This window comes from Daucus carota, chromosome 9 (genome assembly GCF_001625215.2).
Source record: "Daucus carota subsp. sativus chromosome 9, DH1 v3.0, whole genome shotgun sequence".
NCBI classification, from domain to species: domain Eukaryota; kingdom Viridiplantae; phylum Streptophyta; class Magnoliopsida; order Apiales; family Apiaceae; genus Daucus; species Daucus carota.
Genome location: NC_030389.2, coordinates 37,512,996 through 37,529,872, shown reverse-complemented (window position 1 = coordinate 37,529,872; position 16,877 = coordinate 37,512,996). Strand labels below are relative to the sequence as shown.

Below are 16,877 nucleotides of genomic sequence, written 5' to 3'. Positions count from 1 at the left end.
TATTTCTATTTGACTTTTCTTCTTGTATTTTATTCCACGTACTGCAAAAGTGATCATATATTCTTATGCAAAAATATTTAGACTTATTAATTCCGGAAAATAAATCATATATATGAGAAACGAATCCCGTTTATTGTTTTGTTTATGTGGGTGTTTGGCCCCCTTTTAAGCTGGACTTCTCGACTTATAAGTTAAAAACACTTATTCGTACCGTTTGTGTAAGAAGTTAAGAAGCACTTAAAAAAAGTTAGGAATGCTAGATTTTGTTTCAGGAGATCTACTTATTTTCCAAACACTTTAATCACTTATAAGTTTTATCTTACTTCTAACTTCTACTCCACTTATTTATTTTAAGCAAGAAGCACTTATTTTAAGCTCACCAAAACGGCCCCTATATATGTATTACATTCATGATTGAACTAAAATGAGTATGAGATTTGGGTGATCAATATTTTCAGATTTAAGTTAAAATGACAAATATTTAACATAATATTTCTTGATATTACACAATATATCTGAGAAAATGAAAAGTGCAACATAAATTTAGCTAAAATAGAAAAAACAGGACAACAATAAGCCAAATTTACAAAAAATATGAAAAAATTATAAACAGAAAGAAAATTACATCACAAGAGATGGTCCATGGTAATAAATATGAGGACGCGTCTTGTTCAAATGCAGTAGTGATATCTATTTTCTCAACACGTTACTTTCATTTTATTCTTTTTATTTTTTACTTAAATTACTCTCCTAGCTAATCGGTGAAGTAAAGACAAAGCTGCTGCTCGCTCTAGATTCTCGCTTCTTTGTAAGTCCACAAATACTTACACGCATCTGTATCTATATCTTTTACACACTCTTGAGATTGTTTTATTTTGCTGTAATTGATTAGCTCATGTTGTTTAAATTGCTGTGATTTTAGATCACTTGTTTATCTGTTGCAGAGAGAGAGAGAGGGAGAGGGAGAGATTTTGTGATTGTACCGTTAATTTGTAAGTGCATTTTGCAGATTTGAATTGTTGAGTAATGTGTTGAAATTACAATTTTGTTAGACTGTTAATTTTGCTTGATTTACTTGTGATTCGTGTTTCGGTTATGATTTTTTATGTTTGTATCCGTATGGAGGTTGTTGACTTGGTTTTTCAATGATTACGGGTGACTGATATTGATTGGAAAGTGCATTTCGTGATTGGAGTTGTTTCGTACTGTTTTGAAAGTTAGTTGTTGATGAATTGTTGATTCTACTTGATTTGATCACTCTGTGTGACTTGTAGTTTGTGTTTTTCAGTGTGATATTGTATATGCTTGTATCAATGCCGAAGTTGGTTTAAATTTTGATGATGCACAATTTTTTGTTGTATTGATGTTAGTTTGTACAGTAGTAAAAGCTAGGTTTTGCTAGATTACTAAAAGCTATGATTTAAGTTGTAAAGTTTGGGCTGGTGATCGTTGCTTACTGAGATCTAGTGCTTGTTTTGTCTTGTTGGTTGAGACGGAACGTGGTGTAAATTTCAGGTGTGAGGAAAGGACAATAGAGTTAGATTAGAGGTGAAGGAGATGAAATTTTGTCAACGATATCAGTTGGAGGATGGAATGACTTAAGCTGATGTAAAATTGATATATCGAATCTAACTTAATTTGTTTGTGCAATTAAATGAGGTCAGGAATTAAGTTTATGCTGATAAACGTAGACATAATAGCTTGTTCCCATCCCTTTCTTTTTTAACTAGCCAAATAATGTTAGAGTATTTGTAATGTCAACAGAGATGTTTAGAGTCCTGAGACTATATGATGGTTTGGATAAACATCATAAGATTTAACTGCGTGTTCTCACAACCTGCCTTAATTTTTTATCTGAATTATTTTACGAGTATATAGGGAAGCCAGATTATCTTTCGGCTATCGTAGTTAACAAAATATTAATAAAGTGCAGCATTGAAAAACACAAGGATAGTTTAACATGATACATTTACTGGTTCCCGAAACTCCTAGTAGAAGCCACTGCCATTAGGAGAGTCAAAGTTCGTTTACTCTTGAACAATTAGAAAATGGCCTCACAAAGCTTGATTTCAAAATTTCTTGATAATTATATGCTTGTAGGTGAAATGGGATATTATTAGGTGTGACCGTGTGAGTGAGGAGAATGTTAAATGGGATCTATATATTTGATTTCTTATCTCACGCAGAACATATTTGTTGGCATTTGGTACTTATTTTGTAGATAGTGAGTTGAGCTCAGTGGCATAGTGTGATTTTAATTTTACCATTTGTCAGTCTTTTCATTAATTTTTTGTGTGCTCCCAATAATTTGTGAAGATTGATCGCAAACCTGACATTTTACGTTCAAAATATATGCAGCGCAGCTGTAATATATGTGTCAATTCTTATTTCTTTCACTGTTCTTCCCCATTTTTGTGCATGCATACGAAGATAGCAATTTTATGAATCATTTTGGCACAATTTCTTTTTCTCGCATTGATATAAAGCTTCGCCTTGGTTTCAGGTAGCTGCATGATTCCTGGTTATACAGACTAGGAGCCATACTGTAGCTGGCCTTTGATGCAATGGGTTAAAAGTTCATAGACTGTAATACGTAAGGGCAATCTTGTGAAAGACATCATTGAGGAAAAATGATGAACAAGTCACTCTTTTTGACATACTTGTACCTACTTGTCTACATTTTGCTCTCCTCTGGAGTTATATTGTACAACAAGGTAAGTCGATTTCGTTCTGATCATTGGTCTAGACTACAAAGTAATATACATTGTTATTTTGTTTATCAGGTTTAATCTATAAATCTTTCTGCTCTGGATTTCTCTTTTGCTTGACTCAAGTATACATGAACAAATGATGTATCTTATAGATTTACTGTACACTAGATCTGGTTAAATGGAAGCTAAAAGTCTGATTGTGTATATATAAAGGGAGGGAGGGAGGGAGTTTTTAGTTGCAAAACTATTGCCTTCATCAACATCTTTGTCCCATATTTTAATTGTATGTTTTCATTTAACCATGAGGTTCTTTCCAGTAAATACTTAAACCTGCCATCAGCGCAAATGGCGCTGGAGCCGTAGTTTAATGTGTCCTTTCTTCTACTATCTCTATATGCGTGTATCTATATATAGGCACATCACTGGTTCTGCGATTTAGTATTTCTATGCTTAAACTGTTTTGTCTTCTGACCTAGGATACTTTATTGCGTATCTTCCTTCCATTAATGTTTAACTTCCTTTCATATTAACCGAGTAATTTGATTGCAGTGGGTTCTATCTCCAAAGTACTTCAATTTTCCGTTCCCTATAACTCTTACAATGATTCATATGGGATTTTCTGGAGCAGTAGCATTTTTTCTCATTCGTGTTTTGAAGGTACGGATTTTCTAATTGCTATTTACTAATTCTCAGAGCTTTCCTCTTTCCTTTTTTTTTTTTTTATATAATTAATTACTGTTTCTCATGCTTTGCTCAAACATGGATATTCCAGGCACACAATGGGTATCTAAAACTATATTGAGCATGGTCTATAGGACTGTACTCCTTATTGCTTGTATATTTTTATGTCATGTTAAAAGTGACCATTGATATTTTCAACTGTTTGTATTGTTTTTCCTTGAATCCTTGGTATTCGAAATAAAACCTGGTCTGGCGAGAGGAGAGACTTTATTCTAACATTTTCTCTGATTTGTTGTGCAGGTTGTTGCGCCTGTTAAAATGACATTTGAAATGTAAGTAATGGAATTTAGTGTGAAAAAGATTGAAATTACTTTAGACACAATGATTGAATAATGAGGTTCCACTTTTCCTTCTACAATATATGGTTTTACTAAAATGCTTCTTAATTTCAGCATTATTTTTTACTTTTGTTTTTTCAATTGTTTATGCAGATATGCAACATGTGTGATACCAATAAGTGCCTTCTTTGCTTCAAGTCTCTGGTAAGCACTAAAGGCCATTGTAGGTGACTCTATTAGTGTGCATGAATCAATTTAGGGTGTGCATATATCACCACCCAAAATTAAGTGGTGATTATATAAGGATACCTTTAGACAGTAATATTAAATGCATTGCTGTTTCTTGTGGGATTATTGTTCTATTTGGTTCTATCTCCTTTACTTTTGCAATGTTTTTAAATGCGAACTCTGCTGGCTGCAGTTCATAAATCATATAGCTTTGTGTATTTGATTCTTGGTTCCTCTTTAAATGCACATCCTATCATGTGGAAGTTACTTATATGTGGTAGTTGGTTCATATGCTTGTTTTTAAACCACACCGAGGATCGGTTACCATTTTCATAATCGCTTTAAATATGATTTTATTTATTAATTGAAAATTTTTCTGCCAGTGTCATTTGTAAGGATAACAACAATGTCAGTTGCAAAGAGTGACACTGATGTTTATTATTTTTTAATGACCTCCCATATTTCTAGTAACCCTTGTAACAAATTCTTTTTAAGTTTTCAATATAATAACTAATCACACATTAAATAATATATTATTAATTATTATACTTTTGCATGAACAAGTTTAGGGGCCGTTTGTTTTGGGGTAACTGACAAAGGGAAAGGGAAACAACTAACTCCATTCCCTTTGTTGGTGTTTATAAAACAAATTTGTCATTCCCTTTCACCTTTCTCCTTTATTTGTTGTAGGTTTACCCAACTTTCTTCCTTATCCATTCCCCACCCCTCACTAGGTATTTGATTTCCCTTTCTTCATTCTTTTTTTCATTTTCATTTATAATTTATTTCACAAATCATTAAAAAAAAAAGTGATATGTGAATGCTTTTTTGAAAATCAAAATTAAATTTTAATTTAACTTTTATAAATTAAAAATAATTTTGATATAATTTATGAGTCAAGTCATTTAAAAAATAATAATATTTTTAAATAATAAATTATACTAATTTATAAAAATAAATATATCATTATAAACATAAATATTATTAACTCTTTTTTTAAGTCATGTGATATTTGAAAATTAGATATAGAAATAATCATATAATTTTTCAGAATTCCATTCCGTTTCCCCGAGTCGAGCCAAACGGCCCCTTAATATATTGGGATGCCCTCCAACTTGGCTCTGGCCCGTAATGACCACCTGCGTCAAGTGAGCTTCAGAAGTCAGAATAGACCAAATTAAAATCTCCGTCTCTGTATCTATATTTTTTTAAAAAAACATTAGTTCTCTTTGGATAAGTACCCATTATACAATGTTACAAAAGAATTCCTCAGTAACAAATAAATATGCAACTCTATAGTTATGGTTTATTTGCAAGAGAAACTGTTAATTTTGCTCTTTGAGTTGGCTTGTTCAATTGTGTGCTTTTTGAGAATTTTTTATGCATAGTTTGCTTCAGTCTTTAAGTAGATTTATTTAATGTAATGTGATAAGGTGTCTCTTTTGAGTGTCCTAACTGCTAATGTGAGCTTCTAGCCAGACAATTGGCATGCATTCTGCTCAAAATTCCATTTAATTTTTAATCTTAAGTCCACTTATATTCTCTGTGTCTTTAGAATAACAGCCATTTATTCTATTAACACAGGTTTGGGAACACAGCTTACTTGCATATATCTGTCGCTTTCATTCAGATGCTTAAAGCCCTAAGTACGTTACTCGAAGTTAATTCACTTTTTTTGCAATATTCAATGAATATATGCTTACATCGGATTCTGCATTACAGTGCCAGTTGCAACATTTCTCATGGCTGTTTTATGCGGCACTGACAAATTAAGATGGGATGTCTTCTTGAATATGTTGCTGGTCAGTGTTGGGGTGGTTGTTTCGTCATACGGGGAAATCCATTTTAATGTGATTGGTACAGCTTATCAAGTCACTGGCATATTTGCAGAAGCTTTGAGGCTTGTCTTAACTCAAGTTCTGCTGCAAAAGAAAGGCTTGACTCTCAATCCTATCACAAGCTTATATTACATAGCTCCATGCAGGTTTAACTTTATTGCTTTTTTCAATATCCTTTGTTGCTATGCATGTACGAAGTGTCCTTGAAAGTTTTTGATGAACATAAATTAATACCTGTAATTTTCTGGCTCCAGCATTGTTGAAATACCTAGGTTTGTAGCTTTTCTGTGACTGGGTGGTTATTTTTCCACTCACAACTTACAAAGCAATTATCATTCAATATATTGAGCTACCATGTTTATTTGTTCCCAAGTAGTACATGTGTATTGTTCCTTAATTCAGATTTTTGGTAAATATACTCCCATAACAAAAGTGTCCTTTTATTTCTCATTCGCAGTTTCGCATTCCTATTTGTACCTTGGTACTTCCTGGAGCAGCCTGGGATGGAAGTCTCACAGATTAAATTCAATTTCTGGATCTTTTTCTCCAATGCCGTTTGTGCTCTAGCATTGAACTTCTCAATTTTCTTAGTAATTGGTAGAACTGGAGCTGTGACCATTCGAGTTGCTGGTGTTCTGAAAGATTGGATATTGATTGCTCTTTCAACTGTAATCTTTCCGGAGTCCATTATTACTGGACTGAACATTACTGGCTACGCAATAGGTATCTAGTAAATTTATTGTGAAGCTAATCCCCACCCTCCCTGATTTTGACATAATTCCTTAATAACAACATTTCTTTTCAGCACTCTGTGGTGTTGTCTTCTATAACTACATAAAAGTCAAGGAAGTTCGTTCATCTCAACTTCCAGTTGAAAGTATTCCAGAAAGAATTACAAAGGTCAGTTTTTACATTTACCTCTTGTTATTTCTGGCAAGATAATTAATGGTTTCCCTTCCTTTGATTTTAAAGACTTGTCTCTGGTTGAAACATTTTATAGATTAAGATGCTCATGTTATCAGTGAGAAGAGATCAGATACTACGAAACTTTTAACTGAACATTTAGTACCAGTCTATCACAACAGGAACCTTGAATGCAGTTATGCAAGGTGTGTGCATGCCAGGAGCTTTAAGCCTTAGATCTGTGATCTGTCCCTATCGAGATATTTAAAATTTAAAAAAAAATATTTCTTAAATGCCTTTTTTAAATATAAAACGTAGTTCACAATTCACATAGACTTTTTTTTCAAACATTTGCATGTATTTTTCAGATAAATCAGATAGTATCGAGACCATCAGAGTTATAACAGACCGAGTTAATAAAGAAGAAGAAGAAGGAATCAATTTAGTCTCTTTCATATTTTCTTACATATTTTTCTGCCATCATAGACATGTGACAATATACTTATCATTTTACTTCATTTAAATGACATAGCCTACAAGCTTTAATTTTTGTTCTTGAATGAAGGCCATAATGAATCTTGAGAATAGGTTGCGTGGTTGAGGAATTTAGCATATACGCGGAATTACTATAATAGCGTGAATTCACAATTATTTATTCCAGTTAAATAAGAATTTTTTAAATGTGAAAGGTGCAAAGTCAATATGTATACACGTTCGTATAAGAACTTCAATATGAAAGTAAAAATTCATTGGGTTAACAGTAATCTGTAGCTCAAAAGAATGAACACAGTACAGTTTTAGCAAACGGGCAAGCATTTTAAGGGATGTTGTGTCATAATCTTGGTTTTGGAATTCTGGTCAACAGGAATGGAAGTTGGAGAAAAAATCATCTGATATATTCACACCTGATACTGAAGATGATGGAAATAATGGTAGGATTGTTAGTTCTGCTTCTGATCTAAATGTAGATGAAGAGGCACCTCTAGTTCCTTCATCTAGGATCTCTCATATTGGACGCTCTCAGCTAAGCAACCGGGATGCATAGTTGCGAGAGTGCAAATAATGATTTACATAGAGAACCCTTTACTCTTTAAAGTCAAAGACAAGCTGCTGAGAAGTGATGCATGTATTCTATAGTCACCAGTAAATATCCATTTTTTGTAGGGGATATGTAAATTCTGAGCAAAATTCAATGTAGCATCTATTCATCCGGCAGCTGGCTTGCTCAAGACCAAAGTTATGCTTGGGTTCTTCAATAGCATTTTCTCTTTTTTTTTTCTTTTTTTGTTATTTGCCTTGTCTGGATGTGATTTTAACATTTACTACTAAAAGAGGGATACAGTGTTTGTATTCATTCGAATTTCATTTATTTTTATTCAATCATAACGATATTTGTGATTGGTAAAGAAGTTTATCATGGTGTATTTTGGTGTTTCTTTTCGGGTGCATACAATGGGAGTTGTGGTTGGTTGCTCGGTCCAATGCTAACATTGGACCTAATCTGATTAGTTTTTGTAAATATACCTGAACGCTTTTTACATTTTTGTTAAATATTAATTTGATACTATTAAGTGTTCTTTTTATATATCTTAAATATTATGATTTATTATGACATGATAGTTTATATGTCTTATAATTTATAGTATATGCATAAATCCAAGGTACAGATTGTGGATTCATCATTTTAACCCTCAACACAATGTTACAAATACAAGCAAGTAGAGGCGAGTCACTGGTACCTTTCACTCATGGGCCTCCACAGTCCCATGAGTAAGCACCAGTCTTATAATATACACAAGTACCGGATACAAAAATCATGTGCTCCAGTACACACCGTTCTTGTAATATCCACTAAATTTACCAGTCTCCCTGTTCATCCTAGTTGTATTGTAGTCGCTCTTGTCAAAAAAAGTACTAGTATGAACTGGGCAAAAAAAAAAGTAGTACGAACTGGCCGGCTCGGGCAATTTCAGTGAAGTTGCCAAACAAAGTGATTGAAGCTTCCAGCTCTATTATTGTCAAAAAGTAGTCATATGAACTTGGACACTTTCTGTGAAGCTGTCAAGCACGTAATTGAAGTTTCCAGACGAGAATGAAATTTTGAGTCAAGTTTTTAGCTTTCCATGTTACAATTTTTTCTTATTAAATTATAACAAAACTCTTCGAATTTATTTAACTATCTTTATAATTAATTCCTTCAAGTTTGATCATATATCGCAGCATATATAGTATAAAGTTGGATCATTTTTCAGAGCATAATTTAATTATAATTAAGAAAATTCATGACGTCACCGACATTAATTGTTTTGTGGAGTTGTTTCCAGCTGAATTATTTGATTAAAAATCAGAATGACATACACACTTTGGCAAAAATAATAAGAATATTTAATTGAGATTTTATAAACTTTTACATATATTCAAATTATAAAGAAAATTAAAAGCAAGGAAAGGGCTCAAGACTCAGAAGAGTCTTACTCAAGAGTGCCCAAAAAGGCAGAAGTAGTGGAAAAAGAAGACATAAATACAGACCACACATTTAGAGAGATAGGGAAGTGAAAAAAACATTACAAAGCCAGTGCATTATTATCACCTGCAAACATAAACACCGTCCGGGGTATAGTTTTCTTCTGCTTCATTTTGTATCAATGGCTTTTGTGTTATGGGAAACTTTGAAAGAATCAATCTCAGCATACGCAGATCTCTCACCTGTGACTTTGGTTATATTTGTAGCTTTGGGACTTGCCTTGTTCTATGCTATTTGGGTGATGTTTGGGCCCTCTGCTCGGCCACACCAGCAAGTCTCAGTGGTGGAAGACAAGAATGAAGTTACAACTACTCAATTAGCTGCTGTCACTTCATCCCCTCCATGGGATGTCTTTTTGAGTTTTCGTGGAGAAGACACTCGCACAAAGTTCAGTGCACATCTTTACCATGCTTTGGATCAGGCCGGAATTGTTACCTTCAGAGACGATCCTGCACTTCCAAAGGGTGAAGAAATTTCAACAGGACTGCGTCAAGCAATCAGAAATTCTAAGATGTTTGTAGTTGTTATCTCAGAGAACTATGCTGATTCGTCGTGGTGCCTTGATGAGCTTGTACAGATCCTGAGTTGCAAGAGAACAAAGAATCAGGTTATTCCGGTGTTTTACTATGTTAATCCATCAGATCTACGACGCCACACGGGGAGTTTTGGTGTGGCTCTTAAGAAGCATAAGAAGCGTCACTCTGTTGATAAGATTGACAAGTGGAAGTCTGCGCTTACTGAAATCGCAGCTCTATCAGGATACCATTTGGAAGAGGCAAAAAAGTAAGTCCTTTACAATGAATTCTTTATCTAATTATACCATCTGTGTTTCTGTTAATGTTCAGTATACTTTCTATAAACACATGACATGATTACTGGCGACACAACACATTATAAGCAAAGGATGACAACTGTGTATATTGTACTCAAAATAACAGGAGTGAAGCAGATACAATCCAAAATATTGTTGACAATGTATTGTCACAAGCATCGACAAAGGTCGTACACCTTGAAAGAGGTCTATTTGGGATAGATTCTGCTGTCGAAGATATATATCAACGACTAAGCATGGAGTCAAATGATGTTCGCGCTCTTGGAATATGTGGGATGGGTGGAATTGGGAAAACAACGATAGCCAAGGCTTTCTACAATAAGTACGCCCACGAATTTGATGCGAGTTGTTTTTTGGAAAATATAAAACAGAATTCACAAGGAGCTAGTCCTCTACTTTCTTTACTTCAAAAACTCTTGAAAGAGCTTCTCAGAGCCAAGGATTTTGAGGTCCGAGATGTTAAAAGTGCACTAAGAAAATTGGGAGAAATTCTTAGTTATAAGAAAGCTCTCGTTGTTTTCGATGATTTAGACATGGACCATTCAAGCTACTCAGACTTGCTAGCAAGGATTTGCGAGCTGATTTCAGATGGTGGCAGAATGATAATTACGTCAAGAGATCTAAACCTCCCAAATCAACTGAAAGTAAAAATGTCAATGTCAAAAGTAGATACATATAGGGTGAAGCATCTGAATAAAATCAATTCACTAGAGCTCTTTAGCTATCATGCCTTTAAACAATCAAAGCCTCCCGGAAAATACTTAGCTCTGTCTAAAAGTTTTGTTACTTATGCGGGAGGCCTTCCACTAGCTCTAAAGGTGTTGGGTTCATCTTTGTGCGGTAGAACAGATGTGTCATTCTGGAAAGTTAAATTGAAAAAAGTTCAAAAAATTCCAATGGAAAATATCCAAAGCATCCTTCAACTGAGTTACGATGAGTTAGAAGATGACACACAAAAGACTATTTTCCTTGATATTGTGTTATTCTTCCTGGGAAAGAAGATAGATGAGGCTAATGATGTATTCAGATCATGTGAATTTTTTCCGGAGTGTGGGATACCAGTTCTAGTTGAGAGATGTCTACTAATTATTGATTATGATAATAGGCTTCAAATGCATAATCTTATACAAGATATGGGGAGGAACATTATTCACGAAGAATCCAAACATGGGGAGTGCCGGCACTTGTACTTGGAAGAAGCATCACAGGCTTTGCCAAATCAGGTAAACAAAATGCTAAATATCTTATTCTTCTCTATGAGATAACATGCATGCTTTTTCTTAAAATATAATTATTTGACTGAATTATTAAATTTCTATTCGGAAAAATTACTCTTAACTAATATTTAATTTATATGTTTTTAACCTTATGCAAAATGTGATTCTGAGTACAACTTCTCACTTTTGCTACTATCTGCATGTAATTGAACATTTAGGACATGGATAAAATTGAAGCCCTCCTTGTAGATTGTACAATGTCTATCAACAAATACTGCCATGCTGAGCTATTTGAAAGGTTGCCAAACCTGAGATTATTAAAATTAGTTGATGTCTATGATATCAAAGGAAATTTCAAAACTTCATTTCATGAGTTGAGGTTCATAAGTTGGCATGGTTGTTCTTGGACGCATTTACCTTATAGTGTTCACATGCAAAAGCTTGTTTTCTTGGACATGCCATTTAGCAAACTTGAAACATTGTGGAAGATTGCTAAGGTATGAAATTAAATATCTTAACTATTTCTCTCTCCCACTCATGTGTTATATATACTAGCTTTATATGCCAGTACTTCGCACGTTAAATTTTTTTTATATGATAAATTCTCTAAAACAACTAACTTAATAAATTAATTAACCAAGCAACGTATGTTCTACACCGTGTCATACATTACGTTTCATGGACGATAATCGGCATCACAATTTATCAGATTATAGTTCACTGCTAATCACTTGTAGAAAACTTAAAAAGTATACTAATGAATAATCCAAATTTCCTAACATTGAGCTAAGTCTGTAAATATCTGAACCGACCTATGAAACACAAAACGAAGCATGATGGAGTATTGTTCCAAATTTGTTTTTCCAATTTCTATAAATTCCATACTACTTGAATGCACGGATTGGTTACAAATCAAGTTTGCTGAAGTATATGCTATGCATGAACAAAGAGTTAGTTATCCAAAATCTAATTAGATGATCATTTTTATTCTCTTGTTTGCCGATTTTGTAGATTATAATGTGTTTCCGACTTCATTCAAGTCAACAACATTAGTCATAAAAAAAAAAGATAAGTTATACAATGTATCTATTGCTATTATTATTATATAGGATGGTAATAGTTAACAAGTAGGCTATTAGAGTTATAGAGGATAATAATAGTTAATAGCTACTTGTGATTTCGATAGAATTATTATTTATGCACTTAAATAATAATGGAATTGTAATTAATATAATATTTTATCATATGAATTATAGAGAAAGATCAAAACATAAATGGCATTGAAAATAAAATGAAGAAAATGGATTGGAAATTATGTCAAACATGTTCCGCCGATAATAAAAGTACATCTTAAATTCATGATAATAAAGTCACATAAAATTATGTAAAAAATCAGAAATAGAGGCAGTAACAATGCCCATAAATCAAAATACTTAACAGAGCAAAAAGGTTCAAAGAGCAAAATCATTTTCAAGTATGGCTACCATCCTCTTTCCCCATTTTAACGAAAAGTTTTGCTTAAAGTTATAAAGAGTTTAATTTAAAACCCTTTTTCACCAACACTTAGGATTTTATTACGATAGTAAGTTACAATATCGTAAATAGTTACATTTGGAGCACGAGCATCTTCATTACTGTAAAATCTTTAGCTAAATGTTATTAATACATACTATAAAAAATAGAGATTATTGTGACGCGTCAGACCCACATCCCGTGGATCTATGCCACCACACCAACTCTGACATACTTGTATTATCATATTAACAGTCGCCCCCGGGATTGATTTTCTCATACAAATCTAACTTACATATTATTATTATAATATATAATTCATAATTTTATATTACAAAGATTCACACACACCACAGGAACATTCCAACTAACCCTCATCTTAGCTTCTTATTACGCCTTCTCTTTACCCTTGTTGTCACTCGCTTCGGATCGTCTTTCAGATACGTGTCATGTTCACTCTTTACTGTATTCACAGATGTAAATTGATACAAGAATGAGCAATCGAATGCTCAATAAGTCCACTAGATCATTTGAAATTAACACAGTATATATCACAGAATAAATTTGACAGAATATCAATTAAAGCATATTCAAAAGAAGAGCTGTAATTAGAAACATTCAACAAGAAGTTATTATTAAGGAATTTTATGGTCTTCCATCTTCCTGGCGGTATCACTATATGACTCGATCACTACCATTTTGTGAATGTTGTTCTCATGTGACACCCTCGCAGTCTGCTCACAACCACTAAAGGCACCACCTACAACTCTTTTGCTAGCATAAGCTTATTACTTTCAACTCTTAAACTGTCTCATTTCATAGACAGTAAATAATTCTCTTCTCTTTCATGAATAAAAACTATTCATGTTGACCGGTCCACAGGAATTTCCTTCAGTACAAGAAATCCTCTTTTTGAACAATTATGTACTCTTCCCTACATATGTGCAATGCCACCATTCATTTAAGAATAAAAAAGTTTGACGCTCGAATCGAATAGTGTGAGCGAGTATTAAAATAGAAGTATAAACATGGAATAAGAACCATGGCTATCTTAGAATGTAAAGTGAGTTGAAGTTTATAGTAAAAGGAATCAATATGTTACTATCACAAAAGTACAAAAGCTCTTCAGAGAAATAAATCAATTTATCAGGTAAAGATATTTTAATGAGTTGTTATCAATTTCGAGTAAACACAAATGAATCAATTTTATATATAATAAGGCTCAACGAGATTGTGATACAATGTAGCAAATATAGAGTTGTGTCAAAATCTAATTAAAATAACTGTGTTTCAAAACCATTGGTCAACTTTAGCATAATTTATAATTTCTTTCCTCAAAGCAATGTCGTAAGGTATCAATCTCAAAGTAAATCTTTGTAAATAATATGCAGCTTCAGTGTCGGAGTTATAAATGAGAACTAAATATCAAATGAAATCACATTCCACAGTTTAATCAAACACATAGATTGTCACATCAAGATAAATATGAGAGTGAATTTGTTTGGTTGTCTCTGATATGATATACAGTAACAGTTATGCTTTCTCACTAATACAGAAGGATTCTTCTAAACAGAAATAAATCAACTTAATACTTTCTTTTTAAGAAATTAGACTCTACTTGGTCCAACTATACTTTTCATCATTATAGGCTCTAGATTTCCTATTTAAGAATCCAAGCCACTATTTATTTAATATTTGTTAATTACCCTTTTTAAATCCCTTTTCTCTAAAAATAGTCTTTACCTTTCGAATTTAGCTAATTATTTTATTCCTTGCATGATTATTTGTTGCTTTACTATTATATATTTACTAAGTTAATCACGTTATTAAAAAAAAATTACCGCTTTGGTATTTAAATGAGATATAAAAGATAAATTTATGAACAACAACGCAAGACGTAATAATATATAAAAAAAATTAAGTGATCGTGTAGAGTAACAATGGGAGTCAAAACTCAACAGTCAAAAAATTAAGAAAATAATAACAAATTACTACATGTAACATAAAAAAATAAATTAATATTATGTTATATAAACAAATAAATAAATATTAATAAAAATATATAAATACATATTAATTTAAACCTCAATGCTACTAGTGCTGGTAAAAACTTTCTCATCTACTCCTGTGCAATACAAACTGAAAAAGCTTAAAAACTAGCCTTTTTTTTCTGATTATGAGTTGATTTATGGGTGTATTGACTGTACAGTTGCCATCTTTGCGTCACTTGAATTTGAAAGGATGCAAAAACTTGAAAGAATTGCCCCACTCAATTGGACGCTTGACTGCTCTATCCCATTTGAATCTGAATGATTGTGTGAGTCTAAAACGACTTCCCAACCCCATCACACAATTGACTACTCTGAGCAGTTTGAATATGAGGAAATGCAGCAATCTGAAACTATTGCCGGAGCAGTTGGGTGATTTGAAATGCTTAAAGATGCTTGATGTAAGTTTTACAGCAATTGAGCAACTGCCAGATTCAATTGCTCACTTGAAGAAGTTAGTTTATTTGGATTTGAGCTGCTGCACGAAGCTTAGAAACTTACCTGAGCAATTTGGGAACATGGAAGCCTTGGAGACATTTGATGCAGAAGCAAGTGGAATCGAACAACTGCCAGACTCGTTTTCAAACCTGCTTAAATTGAGATCTCTGAATCTGAGATACTGTTCAGAGCTGAAGAGATTGCCTGAGCAGGTGGGGAAGATGCAGTGTCTAGAAAGGCTAGATGCATCTTCTTCAGCAATTGAAGAATTACCGGATTCTATTGGATCACTGCCTATGATAAAAGAGTTGGATTTCAATAAATGCGAGAAGCTTTCATGTGTTCCAAATAGCATCGGCAATCTTAAATCACTTAGAAGTTTACTTCTTGTTGGTGAGGACATAATAAAAATTGAGTTGATCGAGGCCGTAACTGATATAAAGTTGGAGACCCTGCATCTGAGTTGTAATATAAGAGTTTGGTTGCCTATCATTGTAAGTGTTACTTCTCTGACATTTTTAATACTCTATGATGAGTGCGGGAGTCCCTCCCCAACCAAACCCTTTAGTTTCTTTCAGCTTTTCAACCTTAAATATCTTCAGTTGACTAACAGTACAACTCATGGTTCCTCCTTTCCCGAACTACCACTCAATTTAAGAAGCTTGCAGGTAGAAAACCACGCTTCACTAGAACAAGTACCTGAATTGTCCTACCTCAAACACTTGTTTAAATTGTCCATCACCAGATGCTGCAGCCTTCAATCTCTCCACAAACTTCCACCTCATCTTGAATCCCTTACAGTTAAAGATTGTACAAGCCTACAAGAATTTCCAGATCTGTCAATGTTGAGAGATTTAGAACAACTGGATGTTTATCGCAACGGCAGCAATTTAAAAGTCAGTTTAGAGGAGAATCACCTTCAGGTTTGTCGTTCGTGGTCTTTCTCTTCCAATAATACTCTTTGTACATATTAAATCCCTCTCCATTTCTCTTTTTATCTTACAGCTAGGAAGAGGGTATAACAAAGCATTTAGAGCTACTCTACAAAACAGGGAAATTGCAGAGTGGTTCGACTATAAAAACAGGGAAGGGTGCACACTATCTTTTCATGTTCCCCCAAACTTGGGAGATAACTTTGTGGGTGTCGCCTTATGGGTCGTTTATAAATGCTCCCCCGACCGATGGTCAAGAGTTGAAGCTGTTATCACAAATAAAACAGAGGATACGATAGCTGCCCCGATTACTATTGGTTTTAATTATGATATAAAGGATGAGGTACAATCAAGTATACATTGCATAAGGGCAGAGGACATCTCAATCAAGAACGGAGACAAAATTATGATTTCTTTTCCTCAAGCAGAAATAGAAGTGAATATGTGCGGGGCTCACATAATAAAACAGCCTTCTAGCATAGTCAAATAAAATGTTGTCTAATTTTTTTTCAAGAAAATATTGTATAATTAGAAAACTTAAATCCGGATAATTCATCATAACTGAAAACCTACCAAATCATAATGTTTATTTGTCTTGGTATATATATTACTGATGTGCATATTTTTTTGGGAATTTAGCAAATATACTGCTTTTTTTAAGAATTTTTGCAATTT

The 16,877-nt window shown here is 33.3% G+C and overlaps 2 protein-coding genes across 5 annotated transcripts; both read left to right on the top strand.

Annotated features, from left to right (window-relative positions):
* The first annotated feature begins 670 nt into the window (after window positions 1-670).
* LOC108200446 (probable sugar phosphate/phosphate translocator At3g17430) lies at window positions 671-8,123 on the top strand. 3 transcript variants are annotated; one of them, XM_017368599.2, is made up of 11 exons: window positions 683-808; window positions 945-992; window positions 2,504-2,714; window positions 3,261-3,368; window positions 3,693-3,724; window positions 3,884-3,934; window positions 5,543-5,604; window positions 5,681-5,942; window positions 6,254-6,519; window positions 6,602-6,696; window positions 7,565-8,123. In XM_017368599.2, the coding sequence occupies exons 3-11, from the start codon at window positions 2,631-2,633 to the stop codon at window positions 7,742-7,744; spliced, it is 1,140 nt and encodes a 379-aa protein (XP_017224088.1). In that variant the 5' UTR covers window positions 683-808; window positions 945-992; window positions 2,504-2,630; the 3' UTR covers window positions 7,745-8,123. The 3 variants fall into 3 exon arrangements, with proteins under 3 accessions (XP_017224087.1, XP_017224088.1, XP_017224089.1); XM_017368600.2 differs by having other exon boundaries at window positions 923-992; XM_017368598.2 differs by lacking the exon at window positions 945-992 and having other exon boundaries at window positions 671-808.
* A 1,080-nt stretch (window positions 8,124-9,203) lies between these two features.
* LOC108201563 (disease resistance protein RPV1-like) lies at window positions 9,204-16,836 on the top strand. 2 transcript variants are annotated; one of them, XM_017369854.2, is made up of 5 exons: window positions 9,204-10,006; window positions 10,162-11,278; window positions 11,491-11,769; window positions 14,994-16,193; window positions 16,276-16,836. In XM_017369854.2, the coding sequence occupies exons 1-5, from the start codon at window positions 9,345-9,347 to the stop codon at window positions 16,690-16,692; spliced, it is 3,675 nt and encodes a 1,224-aa protein (XP_017225343.2). In that variant the 5' UTR covers window positions 9,204-9,344; the 3' UTR covers window positions 16,693-16,836. The 2 variants fall into 2 exon arrangements, with proteins under 2 accessions (XP_017225343.2, XP_063940599.1); XM_064084529.1 differs by lacking the exon at window positions 11,491-11,769.
* Window positions 16,837-16,877: the final 41 nt, after the last annotated feature.